This window comes from Lolium rigidum, chromosome 6 (assembly GCF_022539505.1).
Source record: "Lolium rigidum isolate FL_2022 chromosome 6, APGP_CSIRO_Lrig_0.1, whole genome shotgun sequence".
NCBI lineage: Eukaryota > Viridiplantae > Streptophyta > Magnoliopsida > Poales > Poaceae > Lolium > Lolium rigidum.
The window spans coordinates 100962187-100983572 of NC_061513.1; the positions used below are offsets into that span (position 1 = coordinate 100962187).

Sequence of the window (21386 nt, forward strand, 5' to 3'; positions counted from 1 at the left end):
CTTCAGCTGCTCCACAAAGCCAGGAACAGCAAGCTAGCTGTTCTCAAAAGAGAACCTGGCCATCCTGCGAGGAGCATTCTCTCCTGAATCCAGGATCAGCGGCGTATGGTCTGAACCAATCCTTGTCTCCGCAGTCAAACGAGCAAGGGGGAAACGCAATTCCCATTCTGGAGAGACAAAGGCCCGGTCCAGGACACTCCTCACCGGGTTTGCTTGTTTATTGGTCCAGGTGTACGCCGCCCCAGTTCTAACAACTTCCAGCAGCGCCCATCTGGCAATAGCCTCATTGAAAAGATTCACCAACGCCCAGTTGATATTGTTGTTATTTTTGTCTTGTGCTCCACGAATCAGGTTGAAATCTCCCATCAACATGATCGGGAACTCACTATTGTCCACTCTTCCTTCCAACTCTTGGAGGAAAGAAGCCGAGCGAGCATGGTCCGCCGGCCCATAAACCCCAATGAATTCACACTTGAACTTGGTGGGTCTGTGATACAACTTGGCGCTAAGGAAGAACTCACCCTGAGCCAACGCACCAACCTCAAACAGGCTGTCTCTGATCCCCATCAGCATGCCCCCTGAACGACCGGAAGCAGGAGTCCAATGCCATACAAACTGTTCCCCCTCAACCAAACTCCTCAATTCCTGATCTGTAAAGTCCTGGCACATCGTTTCCTGCAAGAAGATGATGTCGATCCTTTCTTTCTTAATGTAATCTTTAAGCTGGGTTTTGCGGCCACTCCGACCAAAACCCCGAAAGTTCCAGCCAAGGGCCTTCATTTGGATACCGCAACAGAGGCCCGTGCTTGGCGAGCCGGAGTATTCCTTAAATTCAGACGAGGGCCAGCGGAGGCCTCCCCTTTCTTCCTTCTCGAGGCCCTCGAAGAGTTGGCCAGATCAGCCAGGATGATCCGCTCTGGATCCATCCCTGTCAGGTTTGAAGCGCTGTCCATGGTCGAATCCTGAGCAGCACTTGCTGGATTGGCCTCGTTTTCCGCTTGCCTTAGATTCTGAGCAACTTCCTCCTTCGACTTGGCCTTCGCAGCCGCCTCAGACAGACGAGCTTGGGCAAGCTCCTTAGCACGAATCAGAGATAAAAGAGGGGAAAGCGCACCACCAGAAGCATCCAAACCCAAACCCGCATCCCGTGCAACCCCCCAAAGATGTGAATCTGAGACCGAGGGAAGAACCAAGAAGGGCTCAAGATGCAAAGGAGCACAGGGCGTACCTTGATCTTTCTCAGCCGCACGCTTGGAGGCCGAGAGCAGCACATGCTTCGGATTGGCGCCCTTGCCCCTGGTGCTGCGGCGGGTCGCGGTGACTGGCGAAGAAGCCACCACAGCGCGCTTGGGTTTGATGCCCGGCTTCTTCTTGTTCCGTGACAGAGGGTTGTCCACCTCGCCATCCTGCTTGCGCTTGAGCTTGGCAATCTTCTCCGCGAGGGTCTCTTGATCGTTCTCCCAATCCTCCGGACTCTCCCACCCCACCTCCAGTCTGTCCTCCTCCGACAGCCTCTGGCGCTTAAGGATACTAGGAGAGGTGGGCGCTTCTGACTTCGACTCACTGGAGGTTTGTGCAAGATTCGCCGATGGAGGCTCTTCGTCTTGCAGAACTGGCGAGAGGTGTGTCTTACCAGTGGGGAACATCCTGCTTCAGTCAAATTTGAACCGTATTCGTTGAACGGGATTGGCTTTAGGTTGGACTTGGGCGGGGCTGAAGCAGGTTTCGTGGCGGAGTGGTCCTTGAGCGAGGGGAGAGGAACGCTGCTGCTGCCAACAGAAGATTTGGAGCCAGGAGGCTTGGAGGTAAACAACGACTGAAAGAGAGGATTCTGTGGCTGTTGCTGTTCCTTCATGGGTGGACTCTTGGGAGCAGATCCATCCTTGCCTGCATCCGCATCAGCAGCTTTGGAGCTTGTAACCTCACGCATTGGTCCCTTGTCCTTGCTCTTCATGTTGCTCCTCTTCCAGTGGGGGGCCGAGCGGCTTTGCTCCTCCGTCTCCTCATCTTCCTCCTCATCCTCTCCATTGCTTGGGCCTGGGGGCGGAGGCTTGGGGTCGCTGGCGCTGGCCTTGGAACATTCCACCGAAACCCCCAGCCTGAAGCCTTGCATGTTGACGAACACCAGGATCGAAGGAGGAATCTTGTCCGGGGCGTGGGAGTGGAAGAGCATCCTGACAGGGCCGTCCAGAACCGCGAGAGAGTCCTCATCCACCACGCGCGGCCGGCCCAGCATCTTGGTACCCTCCAGCAACAGGTCAACAGATCGAAGCACCTCGGGCACTCCAGAAAGATGAACCCAGATCTTGGTGAGAGCCAGAGAGGCCTGAGGAGTCGCAGTAGCATCCGCAAAAAGCACCGAGTGACAAGGTATCAACTTGTCAATGCCTATGGATTGTAGGCTAGGGTTTAGTTGGAAGTAGAGGGTAAGTAGATCTCGAAGGTTTCAGCCGAAAAGTACTCGACGATTGTGAAGACTAGGGTTTGTAGACAATGATTCGATTATCTCTTCGTCCCTCGACTCCCCCTTTATATAGGAGGTGGAGCCGAGGGATTCGTGCTATACAAGTTACAGAGTTCGGGACGGTTTCTAACTCATCCCGCCAGATTACAAATAACACTTCCTACTACAACTCTTAACTTTCCTTAATATATCTTGGGCTCCCGAATCTTCTTATTCTTCGGGTAGTGGGCCTTCAGTAAACCCGGGTACTATCTTCGGCAGGCCCATTTGGGATGCCTATGTCAGTAGCCCCCGAGATTTTGCTTGAATCGTAGAGTCAGGGAAAATCTCCACTGTTTATTTTTATTCGAAAGCTTTAACCTTTTTATACTTCTTCACATAAAATTCTATATTGTACAGGGATAATGGTAGTTGGGGCTAGTTCATCTGACGGATCAGGTACTAGTTAACTGCTCTAGTGGCAATCCGCAAAAACCTACTTCAAGATCACGTCCCTGGACATGATCTCGGGATACTGGTGTAAACTTCGACCGGTGCCGCTTAAGGTCTTACCATTCTGTCGAGTCCCAGTCAAATTTATCGGGTACCTAACGCGTCCGTTAGGATTTTTCTTCGTATCTGTTGATACGGATAAAAGTAGCGAGCGCGAGTCTTTGGCGATGCCACGCCCAGGCGAACGGATCCGGGGTCTTACCTTCGCAAATTTGCGGCATTCAGAAATTGATCGCAACTTTGGCGTTCGAGAATATATTGTCGAGTGCTTTTCCGGCTGTTGGAATGGCACATTTTATCGAGTCAAATATGACTTATATTGCTTTCCCGATGGGAGTATATGTAGAGTTAATTATAACTCGAAATATATTCTCTTGCTTTTCTATCTGTTATTTTTGAACTTCATCGGGTACGCGAACAGCGTTCCCGATGGGAGTAGCCCCCGAGGCTACAGCCAAGAACTTGTGCTTGGTTGTAGGCTCAACATTTTAGTCCACCTTGTCACTATAGTCATTATGTTCCAATATGATCTTCTTTTTATCTCTCGGGTGCGCGAACAGCGCTCCCGATGGGAGTAGCCCCCGAGGCTACAGCCAAGGACTTGTGCTTGGTTGTAGGCTCCCGCAATTTCTATACTGCCATACTCGAAATTTTACTTTTTGTCGAAGTAGCCCCCGAGCATTTGGGCAAAAACTTGTATTTGATCAAAGGCTCCCGAAGTATTCAAATAACTCCTCCTGTCGCCAATCTTCTTTTATTTTCTTGTCGGCATGCTTCCCTTAATCAAATTTACTTCATCTCTGTTTAATAGTCGTGATTTTTCTGCCTCGTGGGTCCATTGCTTCTACCACGTTGACACGTCGTGCAAGTGGGGGACACACGTCCTCCGCTTTTCCTGGCGCACGTACGGTAACGCTTATCTCAGTAAAAATACCTTTTTACCCTTTTATCTAGAAGATTTGTTGTCACCACACGATTTCTTCATCCAACGGTGCATTGCTTCACCCGATTCTTATATAAACCTTTCTTCAACCTCCGTTCACTCCCTCGCTTGCGCCGCACATCCGTTCCTCTTCGCAAAAGCTTCCCCTGCGCCCAACTCTCTCCGATCTTCCGCACTCACGAACATTGCTTTGCCCATTGCCGTTGATGCCACCGCGTACGCGACTCACTCGCCACAGCACTCCAGAATCCAAGATGGCCGCCGAAGATCTTGAGTGGGAGAGATCTAAAATCTCCAACCAGGACGTCAACACTCTGAAGAGGCTTGGCCTCATGAAGAAGGAAGACGCCATCCGCTTTCCCAGCGAAGAAAGCTACCCCAACCCTCCAATGGAGTATCGGGTTAGTTTCGTTGATCACCTCATCCGCGGCCTTTCGGCCCCAATTCACGATTTCCTCCGCGGCCTTCTTTTTGTTTACGGGATTCAACTGCACCAGCTTGACCCCCAATTCCATCCTTCACATTTCCATTTTTATCACACTTTGCGAATGCTTCCTCGGAATCCCTCCTAATTGGGCTCGTGGAAATGCATTTTCCGCCTCCGCCGCAATGGCTCCCACAACGCCACCTATAACATAGGCGGCGTTGTTATCCGTGTCCGAACCGATGTCGATTACTTCGACGTCAAATTTCCCGATTCTCGTCCAAGGATGGCGCAAAAGGTGGCTCTACATTCACGAAGAAAGCGCCAACTCTATTGAACACAACATATATCCTTTCGACGGAAGTGCCAAAATTCAGCGCCGCCGCTCCTGGGATGCCGAAGCTTCCGATGAAGAGAAAAAGGCGACGGAGGCACTCATGTCTCGTATTCATCAGCTTCAAAACACTCGAGGCAAAGAGCTGTCTGGTGTTCAAATCACTGCCTACTTTCTTAGGATTAGAGTGCAGCCTCTTCAGGCTCGCAAAAATCCCCTTTGGACGTATTCTGGTGAAAATGACGCCAATAGAATCTCCAGTGATCTTTCTGCAAAGGACTTGGAGAAATTGATTCGAAGAGTTTCCCGCCTGGCCAAGAAGGATCCTATTCCCTCCTCTTGTCGCGTGGAACCATACGAGCTCCGCCAATCCTCTCCCCGAGGTATTTTGTCTTCTCGAGTTTCTATCTTGTTCCGAATTTTCCCCGCATCTCATTGTATTGGTATCGCTCTAATTTTTCGTTTGTCGCTATTTTCTTACAGAACCATCCTACTATGACTTCCCTTCCTCCTCTTCCTGAGGATGGAGAAGTCGAAGAACAGGCTATCGTTGCCGAAGACATCCAAGGTTCTTCTATTCCTGAAAGTGAAGTCGCAGGTCCTCACAAATCTGCGGCTTCCCATAAAAAAGAAGTTGAATCTGAAGCCAGTGAGTCGACGCAATCCCTTCCTCCTGCTGTTTCCCCAAGGAACAAAAGGAAAAGGAATGATGCCGAGGATTCTGGCACTTCTAAGGCTGAAAAAGTTGTTCCTTCTCATCCGAAGGCAGCTTATGATCCTTATATTGAATCCTTCGTCAGCTCGTAAGTCGTCTTTATTTCTTCCTATGTTTGTACTCGAAATATTTATCTTGTCTTGCTTTTTATGCTGCCGATTTTTTGATCAACAGTGATGACGAGGAAGAAGTACCAACTGTTGACGTAGCTCCTCGGACAAGCACGTCATATACCGTACTTGCCTCGTACATGCTAGTTGAAGGAGAAGAATCCTCGCCTCCTCGAAGCAAAACGTCGTCACCACAACTCCACCGAGCAAGCCCCCTTGCTCCTTCACCAAAAAGGACAAGGATTGAAACAAATCTTGAACCTGCCCTTCAATTGGGCAGCTCGTCGACTCTGCTCTTAGATGATGTAAGTTTGTCGATATCTATATTTCCGCTATTTTGCTTCTTCGCGCCTTCACTCTCTTTTTCATGCCTATGTTTCTCTTGCTTGTGTTCTTCTTTAACAGCCCATGATCAAAGAGCTTCTCCGCATCGGATCCCAATTTATTGGGTACCGTGAGTATGCTAGCAGAGCCGAAGGTAACAACTTTTATACTTGCCGTTTTTCCTTGACTTTTTGCTCCTGTTGCTTGTCGCGATTTTTGATCTTTCTTCTCTCTCTTTTTATATCTCGACAGAGAAACTTGCAGAGGCCAACAAACGTGCCGACGCACTTGCTCAAAAACTTGAGCAAAGTGAGGCGGCTCGTAAGAAAGCCGAACTTGTTGCTAGCGAAGCCAAGGCCGAGGCTGATGAAGCCAAGGCAAAAGCTGCTAGTGTCGAGGAACTGCAGAAAAAACTTGAGGATACTGCATCTACCTTAAACGAGCACAAAGCTGCACAAGCTTCTCGTGAACAGGGGATTCTCAAGCGCCTGAAAACACAAAGTCGCCGCACTTTCAGTAATATTATTGATTTCTTCTATTTTTATGAGAGCCGCTGTTTCTTATTGTTTGACCAACGCTTTGTTTTCTTGACGAGATCAAACAAACCAAGATTTTGATCCGGCGAATCCTGTCGATGACCCTCTCCTTGACGCACTTTCTTATCTGGAGCTGCATGGGTCCGAAATTCGTGAAGGCGTGGCAAATGCTAATGCAGGATTGTCGGCGTTGTTCCCCTACTTCTTCCCGAAGAAAGAGGAGCCCTCGACTTTCCTTAACCTTGCCAAGATGTTCAATTCACCAGAAGACCTTGGACTGAAGATGCGCCAAGAAAATATGAAAATTGCCGTCGAAAGCACTGTTGCTTTGGTTGCTGACAGTCAACAGGCTATTGATTGGACGAAAGTTGGCGACACCGAGAAGATAGAGCAATCAAGATGGAGGTCGCTGATTAAGGCAGCCAAGCCCAACACGAAGAAGATCTTGGCCTATCTCGGGATCAAACCAGCGTCGACTCCTAGCTCATCAAGGCCGGAGGTCTAGTTGCATGCCTCTTTATTTTTCTTTCTATGTTTCTTTTGCTCTTGTCGCCAAAGTAGTCATTTGGCGACACGTACTTCCTTAGCTCCACCGTAATGCCTTTGTAATTATTCCGAGAGATTAATGAAAACTCTATCTTTGCTTGTTGTTTGATGTTGTCTTGTCTAAATTTCAGTTGATATTTGATAACTATACTCCGTCTTCCGCTCCTTCCAATATTTCGCCTTCTTCTTCTCGCTCGAGGAGAGCTTTTGCTGATACTGCACCTGTCGAAGATACCTTGTCGCAAGAACTGGATGAACTTCGACAGCAACTTCAGTATGCGAAGAAACAAACACTTGTGATGATGGAGAAGTCTCATAAGTCATCTGAAGCCGAAAAAATTGCACTTCAGCAAGCTCGCGAGGCCGTGGCTGCTAAGGAAATTGCTGCTTCCGAGGCTGAAAAGGCGACTACTCGAGAAAATTTCATGCTCGAGTTAATGAATGAAGCCAGTACAGATATGTCGGGTATGCTTGTTTCATCCTCCGATATCTTTCATCTTCATGCTATGTCTCTTAAAGGTTTCTACTTCGTTGTTTTGATAGGTTCCTTTATTGATGCTGCTGCCGAGGAAGAGAGGGTAAATACTAGGACGAACCTCCTTGTTAACCTTTCCCTTGACCATGGTTCTCTATTTTGGGCTACTCCGGAGAGGACCCGCCAAATCGTCAGGTTTCAGGATCGCACCTCTCAAACTCGCGACTTCCTTGACTTCTATACCAAGACCTTGTCTATGGTTTATAACTCCATGCTTCCTCGGAACATTCAACCAAAAACTCTTCCTGAGTTAATGGAGAAATTCAAAGAAGCTCACAGGATCCATGACTTCGTCAAAGCTCAATTGGTAGCTGGCGCCAGATTTGCTCTTATCATGCTCCAGATCTGCCACTCAAATCTTGACCTTACCCAAGTTGTCGCGAAAGTTCATCAGAAGGTAAAACGTCGAAGAGTTGGTGTTGACCGAATTAACACGAAGGTTTCGCCTGTAGCCGAAGAAATGATTGAAGACCTTCTTCGGATGGACGCCGATTTTTTTGCCGATGGTCATTATGCTGATTTTCTTGGCGCTCGCTCTCGAAGAGAACGAGTTACCCTTGATGACATATTGAATCAAGGCTAGCTGTTTTCCCCTTGTAGATAATTCTTCTTTGTGACCCATGACTATGATTATATTGTGAAGCAATCATTATATTTCTATGTTTGTCTAGCCCCGAGTGTTTTGGTGACTCTTTACTGTATTTGTATATTGCGAGGTTTTGAACCAAGGCATTTATGTATTTATGGCGAATATGAGCCCCCGAGCTTCTTTATTGAGTACTATTTTGTGTTTTTATTGACTCACGAGGTATTTTAATACCAAGGCGAGGCTTTTCTTTTTCGATGAACTATATTGAAATTCGTCGGAGCAGAGACTTTAAGCATGTCGATAAAGAAAAGGTTATATTGACACTATCTTTATTATATTGCAGCACCGCGAGCCCGCCTCATTAAAAACCTTTCCCGGCCCCACTCGGTGCCCCGAAAAAGGAAAAGAGTGCGTCTGAAAACTCGCGGGCGTTTCAGTACATTGAAGTTTTACAAGGACTATATTTCAACTCTAGGCGTAGAACCGCCTGAGTTGCGCCACGTTCCAGGGGTTTGGCTCCTCCACCCCTGTCTTCTTGTCCTTTATCCTGTATGCTCCTCCTCCGATTACTTCCGTGACAATGTAAGGGCCAAGCCATGGTGACTCGAGTTTTTCATGACTTTTTTGCGTGAGCCGAAGAACTAGGTCTCCCACACTGAAAAGATCTTGGCCGCAAACGTCGACTGGGGTAATTCTTCAAGTCCTGTTGGTATTTGGTTACCCGAGACAGTACTTCATCTCGAGCTTCATCAAGTGCGTCGACATCATCTTCTAGCGCTTTTCTCGACACTTCTTCGTCATATTCGACGACGCGTGGAGAGTTGTGCTCTATCTCGATTGGTAATACTGCTTCTGCTCCATGAACCAAGAAAAACGGAGTTTCCTGTGTTGCTGTGTTTGGTGTTGTTCGGATGCTCCACAATACACTTGGTAGTTCTTCTGGCCAGGTATGTCGAGCTTTTTCCAGTGGTCCTAACAAGCATTTCTTGATGCCATTGCAGATGATGCCATTGGCTTTCTCGACTTGCCCATTGGTTTGAGGATGTGCAACTGACGCAAAGTGCAACTTGATACCCACCTCTTCGCAATAATCTTTGAATTCGTGGGATGTGAAGTTACTGCCGTTGTCTGTGACGATGCCGTGGGGCACTCCAAATCTGAAGACGAGGCCTTTTATGAATTTCTATCGCGGATGCTCCGTCCGGTGAATTTATCGGCTTCGCTTCTATCCACTTTGTAAATTTGTCGACGGCTACTAGCATATACTCCTTTCCTCCCGGCCAGGATTTGTGTAACTTGCCCACCATATCAAGTCCCCATTGGGCAAAGGGCCATGACAATGGTATTGGTGCTAGCTCTGCTGGCCGGAGAGTGAGGTTTTGCGGCAAACCTTTGACACGCGTCGCAAGTTCTTACTATGTCCTTGGCGTCCTCGATTCGTCGTCAACCGAGTAGAATCTTGCCCGAAAAACCTTGGCCGCAATAGCTCGACTACTTGCGTGGTGGCCACATATTCCTTCGTGTACATCCTTCGAATTATTCTTCCTTCTTCGGGTGTGACACATCTTTGCAGGACGCCTGAAATACTCCGCTTGTACAATTCCCCTTTGACTACCGTGAAAGCTTTGGAGCGTCGAATTACTCGCCTTGCCTCAACTGGATCATCGGGTATTTCTTTCCTGAGGATGTACGATATGTACGTCTCGCATCCATGGTATCCGTATCACCATGACCAGGTCCCGATCTTCTTCTTCTTCCTCTTGCTTTTCCTTGGTAGCCCCCAAGGGTTTCTTCTCCTTCTTTTTTGATTTTGTCGATTTGGTGGATCTCTCCGTTATCTCTTCCCGGAATACACCCGGCGGGATCGCAAGGCATTGCGACCCGATGTTTGCAAGAACATCGGCTTCGTCGTTGCTCAACCTACTAATATGATTTACTTCGCATCCATCGAACAACTTCTCGAGCTCGTTGTACACCTCCTTGTATGCCATCATGCTATCATTGATCGCGTCACATTGGTTCATAACTTGCTGAGCCACCAATTGTGAGTCGCCAAAGATTTTTAGTCGAGTTGCACCGCAGGCTTTCGCCATCTTCATCCCGTTTATGAGAGCCTCATATTCTGCTTCATTGTTAGATGCGTTAGGGAACGTCATCCGAAGGATGTACTTCAACTTGTCGCCTTCAGGTGATATGAGTACTACTCCTGCGCCAGCCCCTTCTAGTCTTTTGGACCCATCAAAGTTCATGGTCCAGGTTCTCGACAAGTCTGGAGGTCCTGTGTTTTGCAACTCCATCCACTCTGCGATGAAGTCCGGCAAAACTTGCGACTTGATTGCTTTTCTTTTTTCATACGTGATGTCCCGAGGGGAAAGTTCTATTCCCCAAAGGGAGACACGACCCGTAGCTTCTGATTGTTTAGTATATTTGACAAGGGAGCTTCATTGACCACTATGATCGGGTGTGCCGAAAAATAGTGGCGCAATTTTCGTGCTTGTTGTGAACACTCCATATGCTAGCTTTTGGTACCGAGGGTACCTTTGTTTTGAGGGCGACAAAACTTCGCTCACGAAGTATACCGGCCTCTCGCACTCCATGGATTTTCCCTTCTTCTTCTCTTTCAACAACTAATACCGTGCTAACCACTTGGGGTGTGGCTGCAATATACAGCGGGGAGAGGTTCCTTTTCCTTTGGCGCCACCAAAATTGGTGGTGTCGAGATTGTGCGCTTCAAATCCTCAAAAGCTCTGTCGGCCTCTTCGTTCCATTGGAATTTATCTCCTTGCTTTATCAGAGCGTAAAATGGTAACGCTTTTTCTCCCAGTCTGGCGACGAATCTGCTCAAAGCTGCGACTCGCCCAGTTAGCTGTTGTATCTCTTTCAACTTTGTTGGCTTCCTCATTGTTACTATAGCTTGTATTTTGTCGGGATTTGCTTCAATCCCTCTTGCTGAAACTAGGAACCCCAGAAGTTCTCCTGCTGGGATGCCAAAAGAACACTTCGTCGGGTTCAACTTCAGGCAGAATTTGTCGAGGTTGTCAAAAGTTTCTTTGAGGTCCTCGATCAGCGTTGCCCCCTTTTTTGACGTTATGACGACATCATCGATGTATACTTGCACGTTTTTCCCGATCTGTGTCGCTAAACACTTCTGCATCATCCTCTGATATGTTGCTCCCGCATTTTTTAGACCAAAGGGCATTGTCTTGTAGCGAGAACACGCCGTAAGGTGTAATAAACGCTGTTTTGGCTTCATCATCTTCTTTTAATCTGATCTGGTTATAACCAGAGTATGCATCCAAAAAGGAAAGACGTTCACAGCCTGCCGTGGAGTCGATGATTTGATCGATCCTTGGGAGGGGAAAGTGATCCTTAGGACAATGTTTATTGAGACACGTAAAGTCGACGCACATGCGAAGGACTGTCGTGTGTTTCTTCGGCACCATCACTGGGTTAGCTACCCATGTGGCTTCGTAGATATCTCTTTGATAAAACCAGCCTCCTCAAGTCGATTTATTTCTGATAGCATGGCTTTGCGGTTTGGTTCCGAAAACGCCGCAAAGGTTGTTTGATTGGTCTCGCTACTGGATCCAAGTTTAGGTGGTGCTCGGCAAGTTCCCTGGGTACTCCTGGCATGTCAGCTGGACACCATGCGAAGATTTTCCAGTTCTCACGGAGGAACTTGACGAGCGCGCTTTCCTATGCGATATCCATGTCATTTGCGATAGATGTCGTCTTTTTTGGGTCTGTCGGGTGAATCTGCACTTCTTTTGAATTTTTCTCGGTATTGAAAGTTGATTCTTTGTTTGGCCTTCCAACGTCTGGCAGTACGTCGTAATCAGTCATGCTTTTTGACGCCAAGTACTCAGCTTGCATCCCGAAAGTTTCTGACAGCCGGTGAAAGTCCTTATCGCACTTATCGGCTAAGGCAAAGCTTCCTTTGACTGTGATTGGTCCCTTTGGTCCAGGCAACCTCCACAGTAGGTATGTATAGTGTGGTACCGCCATAAACCTAGCATATGCTGGTCGTCCCAACAGAGCGTGGTATTGCGACGGAAAATCCACGACTTCAAATTCGAGCCTCTCGATTCTATAATTTTCTCGGGTCCCAAACTGAACGTCAAGATTGATCTTCCCCAATGGATAACTTGGTTTTTCCGGTGTGATGCCGTGGAACCTTGTGTCTGTTGGTTTCAAGTTTGCTAAGGATATGTTCATCTTCCTCAATGTATCTGCATACATAAGGTTTAGGCTGCTGCCGCCGTCTATGAACACTCGAGAGACATCAAATCCCGCGATAGCTGCCGGCGGAATAAGTGCTGACCGCCCTGGTCGAGGAACTTGCTCGCGGATGATCCGCTATGGTGAAGCCAATATCTTGTCCCGACCAATTAAGATACTCAACGCTGTTGGTGGAGGCATTTTTTCTGCCATAAACACCTGTCGTGAGATTACTTTCTGAGCTCTATTGGACGGCCTCCCCTTCTGAATCATCGACACCGCTCCGTTGGAGTTAGGATCAACATAAGGTGGTGGTGTAGGTGCTGCCGCTATTCTGAGCTGATGCCGATTGTCGTCTGTAATCGCGGGAGGAGGCGGCAAGTGAATCTCGCTTCTGGGTTCCCGAGGATTTCTCTGTGTTGCTCGCGCGTTAGCGTTTTCTGCATACCGCAACATTGCCTGAAAATTTCGACAGTCTTTCTGCAGGTGCCCTGACTGTCTTTTACCGTTGCTATCAAGGAAAAAGTGCATCTGACACGGTCCATTCATCATCTCTTCAGGGGACACAAAAGGCCTTGGGAATCTAGGCCCGCTATTTTGCCTGTTGCGTGAATCATCCCTGTTATCACCTCGCTGCTCATTGCTTCTCTGATAATCATCTCTCGTTGCTTCCTCCTGTGTTTGCCCGAAAGCCTGCCGAAATTTGCCCTGGAGCGTCATAGTTCGGATACTGCCGAGGAAATCGTCGCCTTGGTTGATAGTTTTGACCGCGGTCCTCCTCCGGTGACTTCGTGCCGTTTGTTGTGGACAGCATCTTCTCCATCTGCCCATCTGTTTGCTATCTCCATTAACGCGGATACTTGTCTTTGGATTGGTCCTTCCCAAGTCCTCGACAAAATCTCCACGCCTAATTCCTGCGACAAACGCATCTATTGCTCTCTCGTCAGATATATTTTCTGCCGAGTTTTTGATGATATTCCACCTTTGGATATACTTTCTCATTGGCTCGCCTGGCTTTTGTCGACATGCTCTCAACTCCTCTAACGACGCGGGTTTTTGCACGTGGATCCGAAGTTCTTGACGAACACATCCTCGAAACTTTCCCAGTTGTCGATGGATCCTCGGAGTGAGTTTCTTTATCCAAGATCGTGCGGCTCCACTCAAATGCACCTGGATGCTTTGCATAGCTGTTGCCCTGGTTCCTCCTGTGAGCTTCACCGTCTCCAGATAGTCGACTAGCCAATCCTCTGGATCTTTAAGGCCGTCGAACTTTTTGAAATTATCGGGTAACTTGAATCCTGAGGGGACTCGAGTTTTTCGGACTCTCCTCGTGAAGCATGGTAAGCCGCACATATCTTCGTCGTTAAGCTCTGGAGATTGCCGATGATCCCTTCGCTTTGCCGTGCTCTGTCGACCCTTGCTTGTGCTGGCTGTGTCTCTTGCTCCACTTGGTCCTTCAGGTGCTGCCGCTGTTGCTGCTGCAGGTCGTGGACTATTTTGCCTTGCCGCTCCTTCGGGAGGCGTTGATACAAACGCTGTCCCCATAGCTCCAACTCCTGCTACCGCCATATTGTACAATGTTTCCCTTGGATCACCTGGAGGTGGTTTAGATGCAAGGATAAAAGCATGTGTCGCCATATACCCAGCTTACGGTGTCTTAGGGATGATGTTTCCTCTTGTATCTATCGACATGGAGGACATGTCGAGGTTTTGGACCAAGTGTTCTCTTTCTGCTTCGGGTATGTGTTGAAGCCTTGATCTTGCTCTGTTCCGCGCCTCCCTGTGGCTATCACCCGAAGTTCTAGATTGTCGACTTAGATCTGCCCTTCTCTCTGCTGGATGCGAGGCGCCTCCTTTCTCCCGTTCAATTCAGCCGTCTGTTTTTCCAATTCCACGGCAGCTCGTGCGAGCCTATATTGATATGCTTGTAATTCCTCCGGTGTGGCCGTGGTAGCCATTGGTTCTGTACCGTTCATAGCTCTCGCGGCTCTGTCCCACGCTGCTTGTGAAAGTTGAACTCTATCTCGCGGCTCTGGCCCGACGTATTTGTTGCCCAGGCCTTGTCGCAGATTGGAGGGATCGACGTATGGATTTCCCAGATCGTCGAAAGCCTCAGATGTTTCCTCTTGATCTTCAATGGCATAAATCCGATGATACTTTGTACTCGGATCTATGTTAGGTTTGGTGACATCATCGTTGAGATTGATGAAGACCTTGCCCATTGTGATAGATTTGTCGATGAAGTCATAGCTGTCGACATCACTTGAGCCATCGCTTATATATGAGTCCGCGAGATGACTCAAACGACATGTCGTTGAAGATCTTGGCGAGTTTCTCTCTTGCTCTGGTGCTGACGTAGCGTGTCGCCGAAGTTTCTTCTTCTCCTGACTCGGTTGATGATGCATAGCTTGAAAAATCGGAATCGACCGCCGACGATCCCGATGAATTCGGAATTTCGACACGATACGATCCCTCCTTCTCGACGCGAAAGTGAAACCTTCCGAACGTCATCTCCATGGGCTCCGCCAGATACGCATATGCATCCAAACGGGAGGGTGGGTGAGGAACAAAATCGACAAGACCAGCAGCGATCTGTTTACCTCGATCCATTGTGTTGCTTGCGGTTGACGATGTCGAAGATCTTGAACGTGCCATCGAGATCGGATCCTTACGCCTCTAGTTCCCACGAGACGGCGCCAATTGACAAGGTATCAACTTGTCAATGCCTATGGATTGTAGGCTAGGGTTTAGTTGGAAGTAGAGGGTAAGTAGATCTCGAAGGTTTCAGCAGAAAAGTACTCGACGATTGTGAAGACTAGGGTTTGTAGACAATGATTCGATTATCTCTTCGTCCCTCGACTCCCCCTTTATATAGGAGGTGGAGCCGAGGGATTCGTGCTATACAAGTTACAGAGTTCGGGACGGTTTCTAACTCATCCCGCCGGATTACAAATAACACTTCCTACTACAACTCTTAACTTTCCTTAATATATCTTGGGCTCCCGAATCTTCTTATTCTTCGGGTAGTGGGCCTTCAGTAAACCCCGGGTACTATCTTCGGCAGGCCCATTTGGGATGCCTATGTCACCGAGATCTTGCTGACCGGGAGGGCGATGCCCCCAGCATTCTTGCAAAGGTTCTTGCAGAGGTTGAGGCTTGCCTTGGTTGGGAAAACCACTGCGAAGTCAGTATCGCTGATGCGCCTGACCCTCCAGTCCCAGTTGTCTTCTACCAGCGCCTTCAGATCTTGCGTCAGAAGCTCGCAAGTCATGGTGTTCTCCACCGCGATGACCAGGGCCGCATGGTCCGTGCCCCCACCAGTCCCTACCGGCAGCGCCGCATCATCGACCTCCAAGCAGTGAAAACCAACTCCATCAATCGCATACCCATACCACTGTAAGGAGGCCTTCTTGGTGTTCTTGGGGCACATGCCCGTGGTGTGCCCATCCAGCTCACAGACGCCACAGTGCGCTGGGAAGTGGCAACCTGACTGGTAGTGGCCATCTCTACTGCAGTTGAAGCACTTGATGTTTGCCTTCTTGCCCGCCGGAACCACCTCAGCCGCATCAGAGAGATTGACCGGCGGCGGTGTCGGAGCCGAAGGCGCCTGCGGCGTCGAGTGCGACACGGACTTGGCCTTGGGCGGCGGAGCCACCTGCCGATTGTTGCCCCACTTCTTCTTGTACTGCTCCCGCGCGCCCGACGACCCCGCTGCGGGCCGGTCTTCCTCCTCACGACACCTACCACCGTCCCTTCGCCACTCTGGCTCACGGGCACGGTCACGAACCCACACACGGTCGCGATCACGGCGGCGCCCTTCCTCTGCAAAGCTTCTCCTTTCACGGACCTCGCGCTCGTAGCCGCGCCCCTCCTCAGAGTTGAACTCGTCAAAGCTCCTCTTGTTGCTTCCCAACCGAGAGTCACCGCGCCCACGCTCCATCAACACCAGCGGCGGCCCTGCGGCGGAGGCGAGGGGGAGGCGGCGGGGGATTTGGCCGGTGGATCTGGTGGATCTGAGCCAGAAGCGAACGTCGGAGAGAGTGGCGGCGTGGCTGAGAGTGAGATCTAGGGTTCCCACAGGGATCCAGCGCCACTTAAATAGTGCGGCCTCCTCACTTGGACTGGACTGCGACGCTGGGCTGGGCCTCTGGGAGGCCGCACACCTGGGCCGTCCACGGCCCACCACCAGAGGGGAGGCGCCCACCGGCCCACCAGAACCCTCCGCGACAGAAACACTGGGCCTGGGACCATCGGGACCCACCAAACTCGGGTCCGCCACGCTGGCGACCAACGGCACAGTCCCCACCTCGCCGTTGACTGGGGAAACTGGCGGCGCCGCCCGCACCTCACCTGCGCACGCCGGCCGCAGCTCGATCGTCACCGGCGGCGCACTGGGGCTCTCCACAGCACGCGGCTGGATCCGCGGATCCGAGGGCACCTCAACGTTGCGCCGCGTCCCTGGAGTATTGTGTTTTACAGCGATATGACCTTCTAAGATTTGCCTTTGCTGCACGGTTATCATTTTTGTTTTGAAAAAAAAAAGGAACCAGGAGTATTGTACTACGTAGCTTCATAGCTCACTGCTAGTAACAACTCCAAAAAAGTACTTGATGACATTAAATATTAACGTTGAGTATAAATAGGGAGTATACCAAAATTGTATACACCACTTGGATATAACTCCACCAAAATGTACAACAACCAAGGTTTAAAATAGCGTGCTAAATAAAACAGCGGCAGCCTCAAACGCTATGAATGCTATATCATGCTAATAGCATGGTATATTTCAAATATCGTTTTTAAAATAATACTAAATACACCATAAAAATAAATAATTTTACTAGAACGAGTGGATATACAGTCCAAAAGTGACTGAATCATACATACATAACCGCGTATAAAAATAGATCTTAAATATTTTAGAAGGCTAACATTAGCATTTCACAAGGCAATAACATAGTATAAATTATTTATTAAAAAATATTAGCATTAGCGATATTATCTTCTGATTTAGATGTGGAACCAGTTCATCACCACGAAAAAGTGAAAGCAACTTGCCTGAAAAAATAGCACGCTAACGCTGTGAAGTTTTAGCGCGATATAGCATACTATTTCGTAAATAGCGCCACAACAAGTAAAATTACTAAAATTTAGCGTGAACCCTCTAGATATGCTAATAGCGCGCTATTAGCGAAGAAATAGCGTGCTATTTTAAACCTTGACAAAAACACGCAACGTCCTAATCATGTTGCGTATAATAATCCACGTGTTCAAAAATGTAAACAACACCAAAATGTTGAGTATAATAATCAACATAGATGGGTCAAAACCATGTTTTGAACACGTGGCCTCAATGGAAGACTACTCTTAAGTCATAACTCAAACAACGGAGAAGAATAGATGTGATGTTTTTCTAGAATACACCCTGAAAGGTGTATCAGTATCATAGAAGAAATGCCAAAAGGCAGATCTACTATTAGTATCTAGGAACATGGTAAATGGATCTTCATGCATATTGTGCGCTCGATTCGGCGACTGGAAGCCGTTGTTTAAGAAAAGGTAAAAAAATGCGGTGGTCTTTTGAAGATAGTCCTGACAAACTTGCAACGTTTCAGCTTTGTTACAGAGTCACATCACCCGTAAAACAGTCTCAATGCGGCTATAACTTATCATTTACAAGCAGGAAAACATCTATCCAAAGAATCTAAGCCAAAGTTGTGTGATTCCCAGTAAAACGTGGAACTTCCCATTGGTTCAGTCTATGTGATAACATACAAACGGGTGTGGGGTCTCTTGAAATGATCGTCTAGGACCAGACCTTCTCCAGATTTTTCCCAAATTGAGAATCTGATAATCTGCTGCCAATGAGCTCCCGCAACTCAAACTCGCTAGGAAACCTCTGCTCAGATAATTTTGAGAAGACCTGAAAAGGTGGAAACAAGCTCACCAGGATCAGAATAATAAAATCCAAATGGGCTATCAAAAGTAAAGCACAAGTATTAACTATTAAGCAATCCGAGAAAGATCGCACACTCTTCTTCAGGGAACTACAATTCCGTACCATATAAAGACTACGCAAAGCACTTCATTAATTTAAAGAAAGATTGCTGATTAGATTTACTATCCTTGCAGTAGCGACCCGAATGTGGTTGCTTGGTTTTACAACTACATAAGTAAATGCACAATGAATTGCACAATCGAAAATGACGAGCAACGAATTGCAACAAAGGGTGTATTCACAGAAACATACCAGTTGCCCATTGCAGTAAACTTCAAAAGCGCCAGAACTTTGTAGAAGAGACTGTGCAAAATTGCCAAACAACCAGATGGATGCCATGGTTCCAAATCTATTAGCACGCAGCGAGTAGTACCATGGAGGTGGCACCATTCCAAATCTAGGGAAAATCTGATCACCGGCCATTAATGTTCCTATTGCTCCAACTTGGATAACAGGCACTATTTTTCCGAGTGCACGTTTTGGGAAGGGCGGAGGGTAGTTTTCCAAGACGACATGAATGCCAGGAAATGAGGTATCCAGCATGCTCTTCATGGTCATCGCATTCCCCCTGCACAAATTGACTTGAAATTATTCTACTAATCTGAATATAATTCATATCAGAGACAACAAGGCAATGGCATGAGTATTTAACATAGAATGCTCAAAAAAATGTTATAATTATACAGGAATTACATAAACAAAACTACAAAAGATTTTATAAGAATTTCATTAAACCCTGTGGAAAGGACCTTTTTGCTCCAACATACAAAGAAACAACTTGCGTTTTACTTCGTTTGCAAGGGAATATACATCCAGTATACATGCTGCAAATCTCCATTCCGTGCGATTAGCCGATTAAGCAATTGGGAAAGAAGGAATGTTACGCAAGCAATCTCTCCTCTCATTTCACATTTCCCAACATGTCTGGAAGGAACAGAGAAAGGCTCCAAAAAACACAATTATGTCTACAAAGTAATACAGTTCTTATGTTTTTGTTTAGCTTCCCTCAAACAAATAGTCACCAAACCGATCCAATGCTTTACTTGCCTTCCAAAGCATGTATTAACCAACAGCATAAGTGGCTGCAAACGAGGGCAGGAAGGATCCAAAAACACACAATTATGTCTACAAAGTAATACAGTTCTTATGTTTTTGTTTAGCTTCCCTCAAACAAACAGTCACCAAACCGATTCAATGCTTTACTTACCTTCCAGAGCATATAATAACCAACAGCATAAGTGGCTGCTAATGAGGTCAGTTGAAGCATTCCTAAGTGGATAACTCATGCTTGGCTCTAAAATACATTTATTACGTATAAGATGGTCAATTGGTCACGAGCAGATTAATAAAACAAATGACGCTTAATTTTTCCATCCCAACTCAATAATTAAATCAGGTATGTGTGAAATTTAATAACTGGAACACATACAAATAAATAAGAGAACTAGTTTGTTGAATTCCAATGGTGGTGCTCTCTCTCTCAGTAGTTATTTGCCTAAAACAAACATGCAAAAGATAGAGAAGCAATTTTTTGAAGGCCTAACCTGTTTGTTTTGGACGTTGAAACATAAAAACGTTGACCAACGGGGGAAGATTCCCTCCCTTGGCTATACGTTGTTAGACAGATGATGAGACCTCTCCAGCAGCGGATTTATACGCGCTAGATAACACCCCGTTTTAATTCGGTACCCTTGGGACTCGAACCCGGGTGGGCTGGCTGCGCACTCGCAAGCCTTGCCACTGGACGTTGAAACATCAAATAGAGATGATATTCAAACACGTTCCTTTGGCCAATTTAAATTCAGCCAGTCGAAGAGGGTTTGGAGTATTCATCCAGCAAACTTGTCAATTCCAGTGAAGACACGAGAGAGAATAATTCCTGACCGCCTCTAATTTAATCAGATGTTTCGAAGTGTTCATTAAACCCATGACGAATTTCAAAAATTACAATTCCTACTTTGGCTCTATTTTACCTCTCAATTCTCGAGAACTCAGATACATATCTTAGGCATGATAACTGTAACCAGTCATGATTAGTGCACATGACCGACGTCGGTTTGGCAGACTGAACCTTGGCTATCAGCCAATCATGCTCTGGGTGTTGTTCTACGTCCATCAAAATTCCATACAGGAGCTTTGGATAGTAGTGATGAAACGCTAGATTTCAGAATGGTCAACGGCCTTAACCACGGATATGGACCACAAGCAACATCCGAGGCAAATAAATCTAGCAACGTCTCTCGGATGTGATCTCTGAAGCAAACGCTATGTGTGAATTTACCTGTAGGAGCAGGAGGCGCAGAACTTCAACTCGACGGTGGTGCCGAAGCCAGGCCCATCCACCTGCGGCTCCTGCGGCACCATATACCGAGAGGAAAATTCACATGAGTCCCCTTGCTTTCGCTAGATGACTAGATCGGGAGCCGAATCAGCAGGGGACAGAGGAGAAGGTTGAACTTACAGCCACCTGCGCGGAATCAGCGTCGGCGTCGGCGTTGGGGGAGGAGTCTCCAGGCTGGACGGCGCCGGTGGCCGGCTGGTGTTGGTGGCGGTCGGGCTTGGGCGTCGCCGGCGGCTGCGGCGCGAAGAGCGTGACGACGTCGGAGCAGAATAGGAGGATGGGGAGGCCCAGGAGCAGGAGCTGCACGCGGTCCATGGCGGCTGCCGAGCTGCTCAGCTCCGTCCTTTGGAGCGGGACCAGATGGGAGGAGAAGCACGCAGGGGAGAAGCAAAGGACTCGGCGACGGCGACGACGACGACGACCGCAGGAGGCTAGGAATTTCTTCTGTGACGAGCCGGGCCGGGTTCCCCTTAGGCCGATCTCCTCTTGGGCCGGAATGAGTAGGCCGTCGATGTTTGCCCACAGCCGATACGGTAGTTCCGGCCCAACGAATGGGTTCACTGAAACTCCGAAATTCCAAATCCAGCACTTCGTTTTCTTTTTCGAGAGGGAAAAAGCCAAGGGTAGATCAACCTGTAATGAAGTACTCCTATATGATAGATTGTCTAGCAGGAGGAATGCTATGTGATAATGAGGTGTCACCGGTGCTCGAACGATCGGGATGAACACACAACTGAAATTTTCTAACGTAGCGTGTTGTATCTCTGGTGGGAGAGGAGATAACAAGTTCAAGAAGAGAAGGTGCAGACTTATATCC

General features: G+C 48.0%; 1 protein-coding gene across 1 annotated transcript; it reads right to left on the reverse strand.

Moving 5' to 3' along the window:
• Nucleotides 1–17627: 17627 nt before the first annotated feature.
• LOC124665691 (selT-like protein) lies at nt 17628–20938 on the reverse strand. The gene is made up of 4 exons (XM_047203083.1): nt 20690–20938; nt 20510–20580; nt 18481–18796; nt 17628–18153 (listed from the first exon to the last, which is right to left on the reverse strand). Exons 1-4 carry the CDS (start codon nt 20882–20884, stop codon nt 18037–18039), a joined length of 699 nt encoding a protein of 232 aa, XP_047059039.1. The 5' UTR covers nt 20885–20938; the 3' UTR covers nt 17628–18036.
• Between the last annotated feature and the right edge of the window lie 448 nt (nt 20939–21386).

Coding starts and splice junctions, on each gene's coding strand:
- LOC124665691 (XM_047203083.1), bottom strand. CDS start 20,884: ATGGACCGCGTGCAGCTCCTGCTCCTGGGCCTCCCCATCCTCCTATTC. Junction 20,581..20,689: donor CTGATTCCGCGCAGGTGGCT/GTAAGTTCAACC, acceptor ATGGTGCCGCAG/GAGCCGCAGGTGGATGGGCC. Junction 18,797..20,509: donor TGCGCCTCCTGCTCCTACAG/GTAAATTCACAC, acceptor CAATTTGTGCAG/GGGGAATGCGATGACCATGA.